Here is a 23,400-nt window from a genome sequence, read left to right on the forward strand (position 1 = left end):
CATGAGAGGGTTTTGTAATAGAAGCTTATGTTTCCATATGATGAATTACCTTACCTCCAAGCATGCAGGTAATAGAAGATGGCAGGACATTAGTCATTTACATAACCTGCTTCAAATGCTTTTGGAAATTAAATGTTTTAGCCTGTCTATGCCTCCATTATATATTCGGTTCATGTTATGTTTTATGTTTAAAAATAGAAATGAGTTGTGACTATTATTTTTCCTGGGGCTCTTCACTGTAAACGACTTAAAAAGTGGATGCAGATGCCATAACTCAGGGGTTTTATGAGGAATAAAGAAGTTCATGTAGTGCTTCCTGGAAGTTTTGAAATGGTTACTTAAAAAAAGGCTTTTATGTGAAGGTCGTTGAGCCCACATATCTGGCATAAACGCTCCGTAATCATGGCTTTTATTATATTTTGTGTTATAAATCCAGCAGAATTATTGCACGCTGGCTTTATCACTTCTTTCATTATACAACGCTGGACTAAATATATCACTTTTATGCATGTGTGTAAAGGTAGGTCCGGAGCACCACATGTGGAGCAGAATGCTGAAAGAGCTTAATACTTATTTGGTTTATTGTAAGTTTCTGAACAAATATGTACAGTGGTCCCCCATTCATTAACTCACTCATTATTAGTGTAGTGTTTTTACTTTGTGTTTCTGGGATATGTCAACATTGCAAGTTTTTCATTTACTTTCAAAAAAATAAGATAATGATAGATCTTTATAGAAAGTAGAAAAAGAAAATCCAGCTCCCGGTGGAGAAAAATACGTAAAACTTAACATTTAATGAAACATGTTAAAAACTGGTAGCCACATTAGTGGCAAGTGACATGTCACTCATAAAAACAAGAGTGAAACGCCGACACGTTTTGAGCAAACGCTCTTAGTCATGGCACTGATGTCATGTCACACAGGGGTTTAAATAATCACTGAACCAAGTCAGGAACCCACCGCCCGCGGTGGGTTCCTGACTTGGTTCAGTCATTATTTAAACCCCCGTGTGACATGACATCAGTGCCATGACTAAGAGCGTTTGTTCGAAACACGTCGGTGTTTCACTCTATTTTTTATGAGTGACATGTCACTTGCCACTAATGTGGCTACCAGTTTTTAACATGTTTTATTAAATGTTAAGTTTTACGTATTTTTCTCCACCGGGAGCTGGATTTTCTTTTTCTACTTTCTGTGACTATGAGGAGAGGCGGCTCCTATCATCCGTGCTTCCGGACCTTAGTATACTGTGTCTACTGAATGAGAAGATTTTGGTGAGCTGATCTTTTTCCTCCTTTCTCCTGTACCCATAGATCTTCATAAATAACAGTAGTGACAGCAGATATAATCCCATGTTACACAATGACTTTCTTGTAAGAGTACATGTTTATATTATGCTGTGATTTGAATGGTAAAATGGATGCAAATTACAGGTAAATTATAAATGGACCACCAAAAAAAAAAAAAAATGAGTGTCTTAATAAATGCAAACGAATGATACCAAAGTGATTCTTGACAAAACCCTAAAAATAACTGAATAAATAGACAGCTAGCAGGAGCAACCTATTCATTTGGTTATTTTCTTATTTTCTTTTATGCAAAAAAAAATAAAAAAATAAAGGTTACTTATCAGCGCTGTAGTCATCAAAGCCAGGATATTATTTAATTTGTTAAAGGGTTAACAGCCTGCTAGGGTATTAAAATAACAAAATACAATATACTCTGTTTGCTTGTCCCTGCTCTCAGGTTACAGACTACAGCTGAGGCCAGCCATTTCCTGCTGTTTGTTGGAAATGTCATCAGCATAGTGTCATTTGTTGTTGTTTTTTATTTTTTATTTTGGACAAATACTAGTTCCATTGATTCTACAAATAGTACGGCAATGCAAGGATGAGCACAGGTAAACATTGATGAGGAAGATTCACATCATCACCATAGCCCCTTCAAACAGTTGATCAGTTGGGGTGCCAGAAGTTAAACTGCAGCTGACATAGCATCTATGGTCTACCCAGAAATGGCTGATGCCAGAAAGTTAAGGAGATATGTAAATTTAAAAGTTGCGTAGTTCTTTCTAGTCTGACCACAGTGCTCTCTGCTGCCACTTCTGTCCATGTCAGGAACAGTCCGGAGCAGGAGAGGTTGGCTAAGGTGATCTGCTCCTGCTCTGGACAGTTCTTGACATAGACAAATGTAGCAGCAGATAGTACTGTAGTCAGAATGGAGAGAACTACACAACTTCCTCTGGAGCATACAGCAGCTGAAAAGTACTGGAAGGATTAAAGGAATACAGTCATTCTGTTCACCCAGACTAAACCTAATACATCAGATTATAGGGTGGATGAACAGGAGACCAATGTGGGGTCTCTGACTAAGATACCTTCAGTCCGGCGCCCGGTCCCTCTGAATATCAGCTCTATATTCACTGAATTGCGCGCTGGAGGCGGGCCCGCCGGGCGAATTTGAATATTCATACTCATTGGTCACGTGAGCGCTTGTGCCTACTGAACGCTCACATGACCAGCGACCATGAATATTCAAATTTAGCCAGCAGGCCCGCCTCCGCCCCCGCATCAGTCTCCTGTTTACCCACACTGTATTGGGTTTAGTGAGGGTGAACTGGATGACAGTTTTCCTTGAAGATTTTTAAATAGATGGGATTTACGTAAAACTATCTGGCACCAGTTGATTTAAAAAATTTACCCCTTTATGTACTGGATATGCAGGAATACTATTGCCTCTTCCTTTAAATGAAACATGACTTAAGCATGTACTGTTTCCCTAACAGTGTTGAAGAATCCCATCTACAAGTTCTACAGATTCCCTGCATCAGACAACAAGTGGATCTGTGTTCGGGAGCAGATGTCAGAGAGCATCATGTCCTTTCATATCCCAAAGCAACTGCTTACTCTCTACTTAAAAGAAGACACCAGAAGGTAAAAAGGAAGTGAGCAGTGTCATGTTAGTCATAGCAGCAGAAACCATTAGCTACTAGAATGTTTTTATATTTAATTGTATTGAAGTAAGGAACCATAAGGAAAAATCTCTACATTCTGCCACATCATCATCGTCGCACAATGCATTGAAATGTAATGGTGACTGCTTCATTCCCAAGGCAACGCTGTGTGAGTTGGCAAGCACCACTTTTAAGGGTCCTCTTTTCTGCCAATTTTTAATAATGCCCAATTTGATTTATAAGAGAAAGCTGAAACATACTGGGTTTAGCTTCCTTATGTAAGAAAACATTTTTCCCTTTTGTCTGCCTGTATACAGCTCTCCCTTACATTGATTTCTCACTTTGTAATATGTATTACAATATAATTAGTATTATAGTTAGATATGTTTTCTTCTGTTTAAAATGCCATTGAGTATCCTAAAGGGGTACTCTGCCCCTAGACAACTTATCCCCTATCCAAAGGATAGGGGATAAGATGTCTGATCGCGGGGGACCCGCCACTGCGGATCCCTGGGATCTTCCTGCTGCACCCGGCATTCGTTTAGAGCATCAGGAGCAGCACCAGAGGTTTGTGACATCACGGCCGCCCCCCCACTCATGACATCATGGCCACGACCCCTCAATGCAAGTCTATGGGAGGGGGCGTGGCTACCGCCACGCCCCCTCCCATAGTCATGCATTGAGGGGGCGTGGCTGTGATGTCACAAGCAGGGACTTGACCATGACGTCACGAGCCTCCGCCCAGCATCGCCAGTCATCCAGCAGGGAGCGAAGTTCGCTCCGTGAACCGGATGTCTGGGGTGCCACAGCCGAGATTGCGGCAGGACCCCCGCGATCAGACATCTTATCCCTTATCCTTTGGATACAGAATAAGATGCCTAGGGGTGAAGCACCCCTTTAAATTGGACCTTTAAGAGTTTATTCACTAGTTTGTTTCAAAAACAGCACCACCTCTGTCCTCATTATGTCTGTGGACTGGTATTACAACTTGGCTCCATTCACCTCAATGAAACTGAGCTGCAATGCCAGACAAGGTGTGATGCTGTTTTTGGAAGAAATTTGCCCTGTCTTTCTATCTCAGGATGACTCCTTTTAATAGCATATAAGCACAAAAAGAAGTTAGAAGTATTTGGGGAATTTTCGTTCTTTGAAAGTAAGACAGGTGCAGCAAACTTAGTCTAGTTACCAATATACTTCACTTACCTATATTTGGTGGCTGGTATCGAAGTTATTTGTCTTTCTTTACCTCAGATGTTAATTTTCTACAGCCTATAAAATTTGTGTTATCTTGAACCCTTCCCAGCTTGCTGTGCGGCCGAGACAATACATCACAAGTCAGGTGATGAAAGGGGGTTTGGCTGCTTTGTCTGTTGTGTGTGAAGGTTGCCCCCCTGATGATGTTACTGGTGCACATGTGTGTGCATTCATCATCATGCAGATCCATGGCTTGTGTGTTAGGTTGTGCTGTGTTCCAATAGGTGGGGCAACTGATGTGTGGGAGGGAAAAAACTCATCTCCCAACTTAAAACAAGGGATCCTGGGGATTGTAGTCTGAGGGAGACCACAAGAACAGGAAGAAGCCGGATCACAAAAACAAGCCAGCAGCGTGATGTGGGACACAGGACATGGCCTTTTTACCACCAACACATGCACAGATCCTTGGTAAGCTTGTCCATTAATCTAGGCCCCTAATTCCTAATGTCACCTTATGTTGGAGAACCCTTTTAAAGAGAATCTGTCAGCAATTTTGACCATACCAAATAACTTTCACCTCTAAATAGGTCCTGCGGAATCAAATTTATTAATACTTACATTGCAAACCTTGCTCGTTCATTGGCTGACCGCAATGCCTACTGCACAGGGTGCTATGGGCCTGTTCAGCTGATAATTGCTCTGTGTAATAGGGGCCTAAGATACAATAGATTCCCCAGCAATGGCTACCGCACCCCCATGTGTTTACTGCATCAACTCCCATAGGGCGACTATTTCAATTCCCGTTTGTCCACTGCTTTTCTTTTAATCACAATGGGCAGATGTTCCACAGTTGTTATAGCTGTTTTCATTTGAATTTATTACAATTCTTGTACTGCTTTTTATGGGAAGACTGAAGTTGTGCTGTGGTAATATTATAAATTTAGAGGTAATGAGTACCATTATACAATTTATATGTACAATGAATCTAAGGATGCAGTTGAGTACCCTTATAAATACATGACATTATTTATCTTGTAATGAGTTACATGAGTTAGCCTGTATTGTAGCCAAAAATTGTATACAAATTTATTGGAAACAGTCAACAAGCTTGTTCTCAGAAAAAATGATGTTTTTATAATGTAGTTTAGTTATCAGCATTATCTGATAAAACATGATTGTTCAGGGTGTATTTGCATGTATAGTATCCTGTGCATATTTTATGCATAGGATTTTATGCTGCAGAGTTCAATGTAAACAAAATGACTAAACACAGCTTTAAATCTGTAGCTTCAAATCCGGCATATAAAATAGGCGCAGGATACTGTATGTGCGATTACACCCTAAATACCCTATATACTAGAGTATAAGCTGACCCGAATATAAGCCAAAGGCCCCTAATTTCACCCCAAAAACCCAGGAAAAGTTATTGACTCGACTATAAGCCTAGGGTGGGAAATACATCATACCCCCATGTCATGATCCAGACCCCCGTCGTCATCCAGACCCCCGTCATCATCACCCCCCCCCCCCCCCTTTCATCATCACCGCCTGTCAATCCCTTCAGCCGGCTGTCCGGGCATGCTAGGAGTTGTAGCTTTGAAACCTCTGGAGGTTCGTCATCATCCAGACCCCCCCTTTAGTTTTCTACTCCCCTCCCCTCGGTGGGAAGGAAGGGTGAGCTGGTCTGGGAAGCTGCGCGTACCTGTGCATCGTCGTCAAGGCAAAGTCACTAGTCCGGGGCAGGCCCGGAGCACAAACAAGAGGGCCCCTCGGTGAAAATGGACAGCCTGGAACGACTAACCCTCCCCACCGGACAGTCCCTGCAGCATAGATGGCCCGGACCAGCTCACCCTTCCTTCCCACCGAGGGGAGGTGAGTAGAAAACTAATGGGGGTGGGTCTGGATGATGACGAAGGCTGCAGTGGTCTTCAACCTGCGGACCTCCAGAGGTTTCAAAACTACAACTCCCAGCATGCCCGGACAGCCGTTGGCTGTCCGGGCATTCTGGGAGTTGTAGTTTTGCAAGATCTGAAGGTCCGCAGGTTGAAGACCTCTGAGAAGGGATTGACAGGCGGAGAGTTCACTCGAGTATAAGCCGAGGGGGGCGTTTTCAACACGAAAATTGTTTTGTGTGCTGAAAAACTCAGCTTATACTCAAGTATATACGGTAAGTATATACTTACTGTATATAAAATATTCCCTGGAGAGAGACATACACTTTTAGTAGGTCTAAATTTGTAGTACATTAGCTGATACAAGTTAGAGAGCTGAGGAAAAAAAGATGTTCTGTTACTTTTCCTGCCCTTGGGAATCTACTAATCCACTGAATGCACTTATGCAAAGCAGGTACTGTTATAACTCTATGTAAGAAGCTGCTAAAGAGTGACAGACAGTGTGATAAACATATTTGGTATAAATCTCACACATTTTCATGCATATTTTTCAGATGAATAATACACAGCCTAGCCTTTAAATATATTTATGTCACGTTGTGGATTTACCTGCTATTTAACATCTTTAGCAGAAAGTAAACCGTACACTAGGTAAATATCAGATACACGGCCTTCCTTTTTTTTTTGCAGTGGCAATGCAACTTGTCATGTAATTGGGTAAATATGGCATGCGTGACAAATAGAGCTGGGACACTTCATCTGGGAAATCCGCCAGAATGATATGCATATGAGTTAGGGAAGATTTTGGAGGGGTAAATGGCCGAACTAAGAAATAATGCAATTTAAAAAGGTTATAGTTGAAATGTTAGTAATAGTTATAAAACATGCCATTAAAGAGAAGGGACTATATTATTCCAAGGAGAATAAAATATAAATTCTTCTGCAAAAAAACATAAGGGTAAATTAATGTCATAGATGCCGAGATGTAGTAGAGTCTATCAGGGATCAAGTCCTGGGGAAAAAAGGGCAGGAACTCACCCAAGATTTCCACTCAAGGGCTGATCCTGCAGAACTACTACTAATGGGAACTGTGTTCCTGCTGTGGAAAAAGTGCAGGAACTCCGTTCCCACGCATTCCTGCAGGACTTGAGCCCTGGAGGCTATGTTGACATATGTTGGTGTGCAATATCCCTGTACTATGTCATCACTGTATAATCCCTGTGCTGTCACTGAGATTACGTCGGTATTGTGACATCACTGTGTGCATTTTTTTTACCATGACATTGCCGTTTGAATCACCCCACTATAGTGATATTGCTGTGTGCTATCCTTGTTCTGGGACATCACTGTGTGAATTATCCCAGTAACATTCATAAGTTTTTTATGCTCTTGGACGTACTGCTGAAGGTGGGCCTGGTGAAGTAAGACTCCATTCCAGTATTTGCTATAATCATTTGACTATTGTAACATTCAGGCCCCTGTATTGTGACGATTGTCAAAGTCAGTGTGCCAGGCTGTCACTTAGATCCTGGAATATAGGCATCCAGGATTGTGCTGCATGACTGGTTATGTACTAATAAAATACTGTGCACAGTCCTGAATGGCGGAACTTAGAGTGAAGTTTTATTAGAGCATTTACTAGTTACCCTAATAAGGCTCTCTACAATCTTTCAGTATTTCCCCATAACAGGTTATTTGTATGGTTCAAATAGAATTAAATATAACATAAGGTATGTGTACAATGTATTTCACTTGTAAAGAAAAAGCAATAAAAAAAACAGAAAAGAGGAGTATGCAGAGTTACAGTGAATAGTCAATAGTCAATACCGATAGTGAATGCAGAAACTATGGTAAAGATCAATAGGATGTGTCAACTAGATAGTTCTCTGATCCATTGGGCACCATCAAGTAATTATTACCAATGTTGAAAGTAACAATACCTCAAGGAGCAAACCAGGAAACCAATAGAAGAAAAATGTATATAGGCACAGGAATACATAGACAGGAGAAACAAAGAATCTCAAGGAAGATGAACTGTATGCACACCGGTGGAAAAGGATGCAACAGAGGAAATATCTAATTTGATAACCAAGGACTGAGGATGGTTCCTCATATAAACCATTGGGTAAAGTACTGTAGGAGAGGTCAGGTAGAAAAGTGAAAGAGGTGCTATTATTTTTTTAGAAACTGTCTAGTCGTAACTACTTGTAGTTTGTTTCTTTTCCTAATAGAAGTAGACCTTCACAAATGATAGCTGTCGGTCCCATTACGCTGAAGGGATTAGGGCCTATGGCTTTGCGGACCCTATTCAACTCTTTTTTTAGGGTCAGCAGGGATGATCTACTCAGGTCGTCCTTTGTCAATAATAATAACCATACCTGTTTTTGATATCTTCAAAGTATGACCCTGTGTGGTGTGTCCTGCAAGACAGCATTAAGGCATTGGAAAACTTTTTCATGCATAATCTCTAAATCGATCTCTGCGTGATTTATGTGGAAGATGTCCATAAATATGCTGGATTAAGGCCTTCAGATCATGCTGTGTGGATATAACATGAAAGTGAGAATTTCAGTCCTAGTATTCTGCTGATGGATCTAATGTGACTGGGGGAAAGCTTTCCAGTGGTCAGCCTGTCTTCTCAAGTGATGATGAAATAGAAGCTAGGTGTAGAATTGGACTGTGACTGAGAGAGGGTGAGTTCATTGGATGGATGAGTCTGCACCATCTTGTTATAGAGGTAGCACTCAAGAGTTAAGCTGCATCAAATGGGCACCACTCCTTCTCCGTTGGGGGTCATGGGGACCTTTTGGTGTTTCTCTTTAAGAAAATAAAAATAAAATTGAGGTTAAATTAGCAATTGAAAAACCTAAACAAATGAATATAGATGGCAGTACAGCACTCACTCGGCATGATGCAAACAGGAGACTCTTTATTTCAAGTGTTAAAACATTACATTAGCAGGAGGAGAAAGACGAGAGCTCTGCAGAGCTTGTGAGTCTGATGGTCCCATTTCGTGGCTGATCTGCTTGGTCAAGCCCAACGTAAAAAGGAATTGAAAAAGCTAATGTAGCCACAGAGGGTTTTAGGGTCGCATTGCCTGTCCATTCAATCCTTTCTCGAGCTAGCCAAATCCCGGGACAGATACTCTTTATAGGGGACTTGTCATCACCTTTCTACTGCCTGAAACATCAGTCATTGGGGTAGTCTTCATTGGCTTCTGAATAATAGCTTGACCTCTCTCTATACCCCAACAATGAGAGATCTTTCAATCAAAGCTGGTGGTGCAGGAAACAAATTACCAAGGACTTGTGGTTCAGGCAGTCTGAGAATGATGTAATCTTTGAGCTTGGACTTACAAATTGTTGAATGAATTAGGCAGTGGCAGACAACCGTGGGTTGTAGCTAATGAAGGTTTTCAGAGCAGATGTGAGGGCACATAACTTAACAGACAGCTAAACCTTCCTCAGCAATTCATTGATAAAGGAACATTGTCAAACTTCAACTTTTTTTTTTTTTTTTGTAAGGCTGTATGTAGTAAAACTGGGGAATGCACTTACTAATGCACATTGACATATGACAATGCATATAATACATTACTATACAAGGCAATGCGGATACAAATATGTGCTCATCATGTAAGTTACATAAAACACACAGATATATGAGATTTTATGCATCAAAGGAGTACACTCATGCATACACCCAGGAGCATGCCATCCTATCTGAATTGCAGGTATGGTCCCTAGTTTGAAATGAATGAGAAAGAGAAAAGTTCCGCTCACCCCGCCACGTTGTAGCTCCAATGTTCAAGTCGTCCAGGTGCAAGGGCGTAGCTGCTTTGAGCACGATGATGAGGATGAAAGGGATCCCTTTTACTAAGGGAGGAAATCAGCACTTCAGTCCATAATTGGAAAGTAGTAATAAAAAAATTAGACTTTATGTAATCCACCTTTAAAAGTTTCATACAAAAGGAAGAGAGAGGTTAAATTGGGCAGTCTGCACAATTTTAACCTCTCTCTTTTCCTTTTGTATGAACCTTTTAAAGATGGATTAAATAAAGTCTATTTTTTTATTACTACTTTCCAAGTATGGATTGGAGTGCTGTTTTCCTCCCTTGGTAAAAGGGATCCCTTTCATGGTCCCTAGCTGCTAACTATAAGCTGAACTAAAACGGCAGAAAACATGAAAACACAATATGCATAGAGATGCAAAGTATAATGTTAGATTGTAGTGTGAACATACCAGCGATGCTACCATAAGCTTGGATAGAAAGGATTACTCGGGATCTTACTGGCTATGTGGTTACCTTTGAAGCACTGACCGTAAAATGAGGAAATGGCTGCTATGGGTTGAGCTGATGATGTCATCAGAGTTCATAGGTTACAGGCTATGGAAGCTGAAATGGCTCAAAACTCCTAATATGCAGATCTATGATGTATGTAAATGGCCACTTGAGCTATTACATCATGAACTGAGAATTATAAACTATGAACACAAAGCCTAGTAATCAATACATTAATATCAAGTAACAAAACTGCCAATATCAGTGATTTTACAAAAGATTTGGATGGTATGGTATGTCTTTTTTGCTGATGACACAAAGAAAGTAACAGGGTTGATGTTCCTGGAGGGATACGCCAAATGGAAAAGGATTTAGGCAAACTAGAAGAATGGTCAGAACTCTGGCAACTGAAATTTAATGTGGATAAGTTCAAGATAATGCACAGTGAGCTTAAAACACAAGGGTAGAATATAGAATTTTTGATACAGTCCTAACCGGAGTATCTGAGGAAAGGAATTTATGGATCATTATATTTCAGAAGACTTAAAGGTAGGCAGACAATGTCTTAGAGCAGTGAGAAATGCTAGCAGAATGCTTGAATGTATAGGGAAAGTACTGAAGACTGTATCTCTAGAAGGATTTACATACTTTGGAAAGATTTCAGAGAAGAGCTACTAAACTAGTACATGGATTGCAGGATAAAACGTACCAGAAAAGATTAAAGGACCCGAACATGTATAGCTTGGACCTGTCACCAAACTAACCTGTCACCAAACTTACTAAACTTTTAATATATTGTTCCTTATGTAATTATAAGACACTTTACAGTGTACTTGCTATTAAAATTCTCAACCTTTGTTTTTAATGTGATTGAAAAAACAGCCACTAGGTGGCTCTGTTCTGTTCCCTGCCACAAGTCAAACAGTTAGTTGCGTCTCCTCCCGGCCTGGCAGGAGACCAAACTCAGGAAGTGCATGCAGGGCACGGCGAGGTACAGTGACGTCGCAGGCTTCAGTGATGTCGCGCCTGCTGGGGAATGCCCACTTTCTCCTGTGTTAGTTTAGAAAATATGGTTTGATGACAGGTACTCTTTAAATACATAAAGGGAATAAACATGGTAAAGGAGGAGAGTATATTTAAAGAGTACCTGTTATCAAACCATATTTTCTAAACTAACTCAGATTATATTCCCTAACTACTCCGAACACTCCTCCTGCCCATAAAAGAAATTCTGAGCTTTAAAAAGCTCTGTATCATACCCTTCTCCTTGCTCACATTGTGTGAGCTCCCAGCAGGAGAAAATGTGTGCGTTCCCCGTGCAGCTGTGACATCACTGAAGCCTGCGAGAGCTGTGATTCGCCCTGCACACACTTCCTGAGTTTAGTCTCCTGCAAGGCCGGGAGGAGACCAAACTAACTGTTTGACTTGCGGCAGGGAACAGAACAGAGCCACCTAGTGGATGTTTTTTCAATCACATTAAAAACATATAAAGGTTGATAATTTTAACAGCAAGTAAATATCAAAGTGTCTTATATACATAAGGGATAGTATATTAAAAGTCTAGTTTGGTAAAATGTACTCTTTTGAAAGAAGAAAAACTACCACAAGAGAACAGTTTTATATTAGTGATGCAAAGGTTTCTGCAGTAATATAAGGAAGTATTAATTTACTGAGAGAGTTGTGGATGCATGGAATAGCCTTCTTGCAGAAGTGGTAGCTGCAAACACAGTGAAGGAGTTTAAAGAGTACCTGTCACCAAATAAAACTTTTAATATAGTGTTCCTTGTGTAATTAGCAGACACTTTCCCATTCACTTGCTTTTTAAATTATCAACATAAATATGTTTAAAATGTAATAAGAAACTGGCCACTAGGTGGCTCAGTTCTGTTCCCTGCCACAGTTAATACAGTGAGTTTGGTCTCCTCCTGGCCTGGCAGTAGACCAAACTCAAAGTGTGAAAGCTGCAAAAAGCCTAATTGAAAGCTGCAAAGATCCTCACTGAAAGCTGCACAGAGCCTGAGGTCTTCTATTCATCACAGCACTGCAATGATGTGAGGGCGGAAGTGGTTCCCCAGCAGGCATGACATCACTGAAGCCCACTTTCTCCTGCTGGGAGATTGCATAATGTGAGCAAGAATAAAGGTATCATACAGAGCTTTTTTAAGATCTGAAATTTTTTTTTAAGGGTGGGATGAGTGTTAGGAGTAGTTAAGGAACATAGCCTGAGTTAGTTTAGAAAAGTTTATTTGGTGACAGGTACTTTTTAAGCATGCATGGAATAAACCTAAAGCTATCCTTTATATATCCAAAGTATTCAGAATATTGGGCAGACTAAATGGGCCAAATAGCTCTTATCTGCCGACAAAATATATGTTTCCCTTTAAATTTGTAGTGTGTTATCTTCCTGTAGCACAGGGTATAGCTACTAAATAGTATATGCTCCTACTGATAAATGATTATAACCGAGGCTTAGTGGAGGGTTAACTAGACTCTCCTTTACTTGGCGCAGAGATTCTCCCTGTCAATTTAAAAGATTATAACTTAAAGGGGTACTCCGGTGGAAAAAGGGGTACTCCTGGTGCCAGAAAGTTAAACAGATTTGTGAATTTCTTCTATTAAAAAAAAAAATCTTAATCCTTCCAGTACTTATTAGCGGCTGTATACTATGGAGGAAATTATTTTCTTTTTGTGTTTATTTTCTGTCACAACCACAATGCTCTCTGCTGACACCTTTGTCCATGTCAGGAACTGTCCAGAGCAGGAGAAAATCCCCATAGCAAACAGAAAGTAAATCCAAAAAGAAAAGACCTTCCTCTGTAGTATACAGCCGCTAATAAGTACTGGAAAGATTAAGAATTTCTAACAGAAGTAATTTACAAATCTGTTTAACTTTCTGGCACCAGTTGATTTAAAAAAAAAATTCCACCGGAGTACCCCTTTAATTTCTATTTATTTTCTATGTAACTTTGCCCTACATACTGTAGTTAACCAATGTCTATGCCTGACGCAGCCCTCCACTATTTATCAAAAGCAAAGTGATATTTTACAAAGGTGGTGGCCCCCTTTGTATATAGGGTCCCTATGTTATGTTCACCCTTGTAATAAAAAAAAAACTTTCAACATTATTGATAAGAAAGTAAACTCTCCAAATCATTTACAAACATTTTTCCTCAATGTGTATTCAGGTGCACGTAAAGCTGAAATTAATGTGGACCTGGTGGACTGTTCTGACTGGCAAGCTTATAAGAAAAGTGGCAAACTAATGAGGATTTCCAGTACAGTCTCAATACAATACACAACAGGAGAAAGGACTTCCACGGAGTGGTGGGGGATATTGGCGCCGACCATGATTGGACACGTCCGGTGAGTAGAAGAATTTTTATTAAAATTCAACGCGTTTCACCACGCTTGCGAGGCGATACGCATCGCATTTTAATAAAAATTCTTCTACTCACAGGACGTGTCCAATCATGGTCAGCGCCGATATCCCCCACCACTCCGTGGAAGTAATTTCTCCTGTTCTTTTACATTCAGGTCGGGGAGGCTGCAGACCAGACTTATCCACTCACCCACGCAGACCATTGTTGTGTGTGAGCTCACACAACCGCCTTCGTTAAGGGTCTCTCAATATTTTAAACCTGAACCCTGCAGTTGCGATTTTACGCTATGGAGCGTTCTCCCTTCTTGTCAATGCAATACAGATATTTTATTCAGCAATTAGCAAACATGATGAACAAGTGACGCGTTTCGGCCACAGTATGTGGCCTTAGTCATCAGAAAAGTGGTTTCAGTTTAGCTTGAACAAGTGCCACACGCCTCAATATGTTTCTCATTAAAACTTATCGCTTATGGAGCTAAAGATGAGGAATCTTGCAGGCACTGTTTTCTAAGTCATGATATGCTTTACCCCCTGCTTGCCTTACAGCTGATAAAATTCATGTTTTCATTGCTCCAAATGCCTCACTTTTTGTTTTGTACAAAAATTGTGGGGAAAAAAATAAAGATTTATTTTCAGCATTCAGCAGACTTTGCTGTACTCCACATTTCAGGCTCTTTAAAAAGTAGATTTTTTTTCCCTGAAGGTAACAATGAATCACTTGATCTTAATTGTTTCTTGTGCTTTGGAGCAGATAATATATTACTGCTGAATATTACAGTTTAGTTTTGTCATTTCCTCTATACACAGACACATTTGGGTGTATTTACTTTATTTTTAATGAGTATAAAGATGGTTAGTAGATTTTTCTCCCAGATTTTGAGTGATAAATGAAAATGTTTCTTTGGTTAGTAGTGTTCAGCAGTTCACAACTGTTTAACTGCATGGCTTTATATATCCTTATGTCTATTTGATGTTAGTTTGATTTAATTTTCTCTCAGAACTGTTTGGCCATGGTTGGAGAATATCACTTAACACCTTCCTGGATGAGGACTCATTGTTTACCCAAAGGCTATAGACACTGTTAAAATGAAAAAAAAAAAAAAAAATATATATATATATATATATATATATATATATATATATATACATACACCGTATATACTCGAGTATAAGCCGAGTTTTTCAGCACGATTTTTCTTGCTGAAAACAACCCCCTCGGCTTATACTCGAGTGAAATCTCCGCCCTCAGTGGTCTTCAACCTGCGGACCTCCAGATGTCCGGCTGTCCGGGCATGCTGGGAGTTGTAGTTTTGAAACATCTGGAGGTCCGCAGGTTGAAGACCACTGCCCGGGCCTTCGTCATCATCCAGCCCCCCCTCCCCCTTTAGTTTTGTACTCCCCTCCGCTCGGCGGGACGTTCAGGTGAGCTGCAGGACCGTCTGGACCGCCATCTGTGCTGCAGGACCGTCCGGTGGGGAGGGATAGTCGTTCCGGGCTGTCCATCTTCACCGGGTGGGCCTCTTCTCCGCGCTTCGTGCCCGGCCCCGGAATAATGATGTTGCCTTGACAACGACGCACAGGGACGCAACGTCCCTGTGCGCCGTCGTCAAGGCAACGTCATTATTCCGAGGCCGGGCGCGAAGTGCGGAGAAGAGGCCCACCCGGTGAAGATGGACAGCCGGGACAGCCCGGGCGCGAAGCGCGGAGAAGAGGCCCGCCCGGTGAAGATAACAGCCCGGAACGACTATCCCTCCCCACCGGACGGTCCTGCAGCACAGATGGCCCGGACCAGCTCACCCGAACGTCCCGCCGAGCGGAGTTGAGTACAAAACTAAAGGGGGAGGGGAGGCTGGATGATGACGAAGGCCCGGGCAGTGGTATTCAACCTTCGGACCTCTAGATGTTTCAAAACTACAACTCCCAGCATGTATGTGTATATATATATATATATATATATACATATATATATATATATATATATATATATATATACACAAAATATTTCTTTATTTTTTTTTTTACATACACTGTTGAAAAAAATAAAGGAAACACTTAAAGGGGTACTCCAGTGGAAAACGTTTTTTTTTTTTTTTTTTTTTTATCAACTGGTGCCAGAAAGTTAAACAGGTTTGTAAATTACTTCTATTGAGTAATCTTAATCCTTCCAGTACTTACTAGCTGCTGAATACTAAAGAGGACATTTTTTTTTTGTAACACAGAACTCTCTGCTGACATCATGACCACAGTGCTCTCTGCTGACACCTCTGTCCATTTTAAGAACTGTCCAGAGTAGGAGAAAATCGCCATAGCAAACATAATCTGCTCTGGACAGTTCCTAAAATGGACAGAGGTGTCAGCATAGAGCACTGTGGTCATGATGTCAGCAGAGAGCACTGTGTTCCAAAAAGAAAATAATTTCCTCTGTAGTATTCAGCAGCTTATAAGTACTGGAAGAATTAAGATTTTTCTTTTATAGAAGTCATTTACAAATCTGTTTAACTTTCTGACACCAGTTGATAAAAAATAAATAAAAAAGTTTTCCACCGGAGTACCCCTTTAACCCCTTAACGACGCAGGACGTATATTTACGTCCTGCGCCGGCTCCCGCGATATGAAGCGGGATCGCGCCGCGATCCCGCATCATATCGCGTGGGTCCCGGCGCTAATCAACGGCCGGGACCCGCGGCTAATACCACACATCGCCGATCGCGGCGATGTGCGGTATTAACCCTTTAGAAGCGGCGGTCAAAGCTGACCGCCGCTTCTAAAGTGAAAGTGAAAGTATCCCGGCTGCTCAGTCGGGCTGTTCGGGACCGCCGCGGTGAAATCGCGCCGTCCCGAACAGCTGATCGGACACCGGGAGGGCTCTTACCTGCCTCCCCGGTGTCCGATCGACGAATGACTGCTCCGTGCCTGAGATCCAGGCAGGAGCAGTCAAGCGCCGATAATGCTGATCACAGGCGTGTTAATGCACGCCAGTGATCAGCATTAGAGATCAGTGTGTGCAGTGTTATAGGTCCCTATGGGACCTATAACACTGCAAAAAAAATGTAAAAAAAAAGTGTTAATAAAGGTCATTTAACCTTTTCCCATAAAAAAAATAAAACAGTGTAAAAAAAATAAAAAATAAACATATGTGGTATCGCCGCGTGCGTAAATGTCCGAACTATAAAAATATATCATTAATTAAGCCGTACGGTCAATGGCGTACGCGCAAAAAAATTCCAAAGTCCAAAAAAGCGTATTTTGGTCACTTTTTATATCATTAAAAAATGAATAAAAAGTGATCAAAAAGTCCGATCAAAACAAAAATCATACCGATAAAAACTTCAGATCACGGCGCAAAAAATGAGTCCTCATACCACCCCATACATGGAAAAATAAAAAAGTTATAGGGGTCAGAAGATGACATTTTTAAACGTATAAATTTTCCTGCATGTAGTTATGATTTTTTCCAGAAGTGCGACAAAATCAAACCTATATAAGTAGGGTATCATTTTAACCGTATGAACCTACAGAATAATGATAAGGTGTAATTTTTACCGAAATATGCACTGCGTAGAAACGAAAGCCCCCAAAAGTTACAAAATGGCGTTTTTTTTTCGATTTTGTCGCACAATGATTTTTTTTTCCGTTTCGCCGTGCATTTTTGGGTAAAATGACTAATGTCACTGCAAAGTAGAATTGGCGACGCAAAAAATAAGCCATAATATGGATTTTTAGGTGGAAAATTGAAAGGGTTATGATTTTTAAAAGGTAAGGAGGAAAAAACGAAAGTGCAAAAACGGAAAAACCCTGAGTCCTTAAGGGGTTAAACAACACAATGTAGTTTGAAGTCAATCACACTTCTGTGAAATCACACTGTCCACTCAGGAAGCAACACTGACAATCAATTTCACATGCTGTCGTGCAAATGGAACAGACAATAGGTGGAAATTATAGGCAATTAGTAAGACACCCCAATAAAGGATTGGTTCTGCTGGTGGTAACCACAGACCACTTCTCAGTTCCTATGCTTCCTGGCTGATGTTTTGGTCACTTCTGAATTCTGGCAGTGCTTTCACTCTAGTGGTAGCATGAGACAAAGTCTACAACCCACACAAATGCCTCGGGTAGTGCAGCTCATCCAGGATGGCACATCAATGCAAGCTGTGGCAAGAAGGTTTGCTGTGTCTGTCAGCGTAGTGTCCAGAGCATGGAGGGGCTACTAGGAGACAGGCCAGTACATCAAGAGACGTGGAGGAGGCCGTAGGAGGGCAAAAACACAGCAGCAGGACCGCTACCTCTACCTATGTGCAAGGAGAAGCAGGAGGAGCACTGCCATATCCCTGCAAAAATGACCTCCAGCAGGCCACAAATGTGCATGTGTCCACTCAAACGGTCAGAAACAGACTCCATGAGGGTGGTATGAGGGCCCGACATCCACAGGTGGGGGTTATGCTTACAGTCCAACACCGTGCAGGACGTTTGACATTTGCCAGAGAACACCAAGATTGGCAAGTTGGCACCCTGTGCTCTTCATGGATGAAAGCAGGTTCACACTGAGCACATGTGACAGATGTGACAGAGTCTTGAGACGCCGTTGAGAACGTTCTGCTGCCTGCAACATCCTCCAGCATGACCGGTTTGGTGGTGGGTCAGTAATGATGTGGGGTGGCATTTCTTTAGGGGGCCGCATAGACCTCCATATGCTTGCCAGAGGTAGCCTGACTGCCATTAGGTACCGAGAAGAGATCCTCAGACCGCTTGTGAGACCATATGTTTGTGCTGTTGGCCCTGGGTACCTCCTAATGCAAGACAATGCTAGACCTCATGTGGCTGGAGTGTGTCAGCAGTTCCTGCAAGAGGATTGATGCTATAGACTGGCCTGCCCATTCCCCAGACCTGAATCCAATTGAGCACATCTGGGACATCATGTCTCGCTCTATCCACCAACACTACGTTGCACCACAGACTGTCCAGGAGTTGGCGGATGCTTTAGTCCAGGTCTGATAGGACATCCCTCAGGAGACCATTCGCCACCTCATTAGGAGCATGCCCAGGCACAGGGAGGCCACACACACTACTGAGCCTCATTTTGACTTGTTTTAAGGACATTACATCAAAGTTGGATCAGCCTGTAGTGTGGTTTTCCACTTTGATTTTGAGTGTGACTCCATATCCAGACCTCCATGGGTTGATAAATTTGATTTCCATTGATATTTTTTGTGTGATTTTGTTGTCAGCACATTCAACTATGTAAAGTATTCTCTATTGCAGAGAAGTAAACATCAATGAATAAACAGTGGCAAATAAGACCTGGTGGGTCTATAAGCTAAGCCAGATGCGTTTCAGGGAGAGACCCCTTCTTCAATGGTGGTAACAGACTTCACAACACTAGCACAGGAGCGTTTTACCCTCGCTGTTGCGATCTACTACTCCCACTCTGCTAGGTTTTCATCGTTCCTCACACAGACGGAGCAGACCATACGAATTATGCAGGTAACTTCAGCATCAGGCGGGCGCGCTGCTGATAGCAGTGCCCGTGTCATCCTGCTCACGTTTATCACCCATACTCTGCTATTGATCTGACTATGAGTACCTACCATTAACTGTTTCACTTTGCCCCAATTTACCTATATGGATACAATATTCTAACAGCACTGCAAATGAATTTCATCTTGAATATAATAGAGTGGCAATTAGATCATAAAAAGTGTTCTTTATTTTATTTTGAACAATCTATTATTGAATTAATATTTTAAACAAGGTTTATTTTATTTTAATATACCATATATACTCGAGTATCAGCCGTGTTTTTCAGCACGATTTATCATGCTGAAAATGCCCCCCTCGGCTGATACTCGAGTGAACAAAAAACTTTTCTGGCTTTATCTGTGAGGGGATGATCCCGATCGTCCATCTCCGCCTGTCAATCCCTTCCAGTGGTCTTCAACCTGCGGACCTCGTCATCATCCAGACCCCCCTTTTGTTTTCTACTCACCTCCCCTCGGTGGGAAGGAAGGGTGAGCTGGTACCGGGCAATCCATATTCGACCTCCTATGCTGCGGGGGTCCGGTGGGGAGCATTAGTCGTTCCGGGCTGTCCATCTTCACCGGGAGGCCCTCTTCTCCACTTCGGGCCGGCCCCGGACTAGTGGCATTGCCTTGACGACAATGCACAGCGTCACTAGTCCGGGGCTGGCCCGGAGCGGAGAAGAGGGCATCCCGGTGAAGATAGACAGCCCGGAACAACTAACCCTCCCCACCAGACAGTCCCTGCAGCATAGATGGCCAAAGATGGACGGCCCGACCAGCTCACCCTTCCTTCCCACCGAGGGGAGGTGAGTAGAAAACAAAAGGGGGTCTGGATGATGACGAAGGCCGCAGTGGTCTTCAACCTGTGGACCTCCAGATGTTTCAAAACTACAACTCCAAGCATGCCCGGACAGCCGATGGCTGTCCAGGCATGCTGGGAGTTGTAGTTTTGCAACATCTGGAGGCCCGCAGGTTGAAGACCACTGAGAAGGGATTGACAGGCGGTGATGATGAAGTGGTGGGGATGATGACGGGGGGTGATGATGACGGGGGGTGATGATGACGGGGGTCTGGATGATGACGGGGGTCTGGATGATGACAGGGGGGGATGATGACAGGGGGGATGATGTATTTCCCACCCTAGGCTTATGGTCGAGTCATTAACTTTTCCTGGATTTTTGGGGTGAAATTAGGGGCCTCGGCTTATATTCGGGACGGCTTATACTCGAGTATATACGGTATGCACATTTTGCTATTTACTATACCATTCAGTGAACCGTTTCTGTAGCAAGGGCCCTGCTCAGAGATTGGGTTACATCTTAGCATTGCATATTGTATTGTATAAAGTTTTACAAATAAACGTTCAACCTACCAGCTATATCTCCAGTTCTTACCCCTATCACAACATCCCCAATGTAACAATTAACTATATACTTTAATTTCATCTCTTACTAAATTTGCCATTTCTGCCTAGAGGTCTGATCTCTTTTTATTTCAGTGTACACAATGGCATGCATGTAATATAGGTAAATAGCACGTTTTGAATATTCTACTCACAATAGTAATACTTAAAGATATTAACTGCTCAGCCACTCGACAACTTTATTCTTTAGCAGCTGGGAGACTGTAAGGTGATACTGCATTAGCGATAACCTGAAATAAAAATTGTTAAAAGTGTAAGTCTATAATCTATATTCTTTCATAAATTTTTAGACCCTTTGATGTTCAGTTTTCAGGCTGATCCTATTTCCTCCCAGTAATTCATGCTGGATGGGAATTCTGTATAGGCTTACCCTTGAGTGTTCCACGGCTGAATTTCCGCAGCAGGCCCTACTAAGGTAGTGTAATCTGCTGCAAATTTTTGGCTTCAAATATTCCACTGCAGAAAATCTACAGCGGAAAGCTAACTGGTGACCCAGCCGTGTAAAAATACTCTTGAAACACATGTAACATTACCAAAACCACCCTAAAACACTTGTAAGGGTGCATTCACACCACGTTTCCGAGATCCGGCTGCTGGATCAGTATACCACAGTTTTTCAGTCTGGCCACAAAGCCAGATACGGGGCAAAAATTAGCCGACCAGAGTCCCTATCTGATGCCATCCGGTGGCCCAATGAATGAGATTGGGCGCCGGATGTCAGAAACGTGGTGTGAATGCACCCTAACATTGCCAGAAACACTTCAAACACTTGTAAAGATCTCTGTTTTCACAAAAAAAAAAAGCTACTGATAAAATTTATGTGAAGGAGATCATAAGGTTGTTTTAGTAGATTTCTATGAAATTGTCTGACTGCTAACAATTTAAATTGACTCCTGGACTAGTCTGATTGGCTTCTAAAATGTTAATTTACTTGTTAGGATCCCTGGTTTAAAAAGTAAAAAATGAATAATTTGATATGGTAAAAAAAAATCTGATGAATGAAATCAGCATGCTCTTATAGCTGCCCACTTTGATGTTTGAGTGGTTAAAATATGAATGTGTAGCAGCCATTTGTCTGTCGGCTATAAAGATGTTCTACGTGTCAAATAATTCTGCCGCTGCACATTGCTTCGTGCACCCGCTTGACAGGCATTTTCTGATAAATTGTAAATACTTTATTTTCCTCTAAGGCTTAAGTAATCATCAAATTAATCATGTGCTCATTCTTTCTCTAGACAAGAGCACTTCTTAATGTAGAACATGTGGGTAATTAGCAGTTACTTCTGAGGACAATGGAAGAGAAATGTAAATTGGAGACGTGATAATTATTGCATTTAGGTATTTGGCGTTGTAACATAAGAATTAAGGATGAGAGAGAGACAACTGTTGTTTATGGGTTCAGATTTCATTTGAACATAACCATTCTAATTTATTTTGATGTTTCTCAGTGCAAAAGTAAATATTTACTTGGACTAGTTCTGTCGGGTAATGCCAGACATGGTGGACTGGCTGCAGATTTAAAGCAATATACAGTACAAGTAAAGTGGTTTTCAAAACCCAAAAAATCTATTCACAAATCGGAGTATGCTGCAGATTATTTTCAAATCTGAAACATGCTCCTTTTGTTGTGAAAAACCTATGGATTTTCACCATATGTTTACATAAGGAAAAAAAAATAAATAAAAAAAAAAAAATATATATATATATATATATATATATATATATATATATATATATGTTTACAAAAGTCCAAAAATTACCGCACAAGTAGGTCTCGGATCAATAAAAGCTGGTATTCTTTATTCCCAAAATAAAGTGCTTTATTTTGGGGAAAAAGAATACTAGCTGGCTGCCTGGGTAGTCACATGCACGGAGGTCGGTCCCCGGTGCGGTCTCATCTTCCAGTTTATATATATATATATATATATATGGGCTCTGTCATACGGTGGATTTTATTGCGAGATAGTAGTGAGCTTCCTGCTGTGAGTATGAATTGAGGGGGGGCTCTCCACGTCAGATTTTCAGCAGTGGAAAATCTGTGAAAATCCAGTCAGCAGGGGAGTCAGCAGGGGATTTTCAGCAGTGGAGATTCTGATGCAGAAAATCTGCAGTGAAGAGCTAGCCCCAATTCAAACTCACAGCAGGAAACACACTCCTGTATCACAATAAATTCTGCTGTGAGAAGGGCACTAAGGGTGAAAATCACAGTCAGGGTACACTCACATGTGTATTTTGTTGTGTATTTTGCTGCGGATTTTCTGCAGATGACTTAGCTATCCCTTGACTTCAGAAAATCTGCAGCAAAATATGCATGTAACACAAGTTGGAATCACTACAGATTCTTCGCAGATCACCCACAGAAATTATGCAGCATGTGAACATTGCCTTATAGAAACCTCGTTACCCGAACTGATTATTTTTCTCTCTCATTAAAGGGGTACTCTGGTGGAAAACATTTTTTATTAGTCAACTGGTGCCAGAAAGTTAAACTGATTTGTAAATTACTTCTTTTAAAAGATCTTTACCCTTCCTGTACTTTTTAGCAGCTGAATACTAAAGAGGAAATTCTGTTTTTTTTTTAATCTCTTTTTTGTCTTGTCCACAGTGATCTCTGCTGACACCTCTGTCCATGTCAGGAACTGTCCAGAGCAGCATAGGTTTGCAATGGGGATTTTCTCCTGCTCTGGACAGTTCCTAATACGGACATCAGTCCAAATGACTGTGGACAAGACAAAAAAGAAATTCAAAAAGAACAGAATTT

General features: G+C 41.5%; 1 protein-coding gene across 7 annotated transcripts in view; it reads left to right on the forward strand.

The window, feature by feature from the left end:
* Window positions 1-23,400, forward strand: part of INPP4B (inositol polyphosphate-4-phosphatase type II B) — a 665,917-nt gene that overhangs the window by 444,445 nt on the left and 198,072 nt on the right. For all 7 annotated transcript variants that reach the window (XM_056562903.1, XM_056562897.1, XM_056562899.1 and 4 more), the window contains one exon: window positions 2,786-2,933. In XM_056562903.1, coding sequence (XP_056418878.1) covers window positions 2,786-2,933 — 148 coding nt within the window. The remainder of the gene's footprint in view (window positions 1-2,785; window positions 2,934-23,400) is intronic.

This window comes from Hyla sarda, chromosome 1 (assembly GCF_029499605.1).
Source record: "Hyla sarda isolate aHylSar1 chromosome 1, aHylSar1.hap1, whole genome shotgun sequence".
Lineage (NCBI taxonomy): Eukaryota > Metazoa > Chordata > Amphibia > Anura > Hylidae > Hyla > Hyla sarda.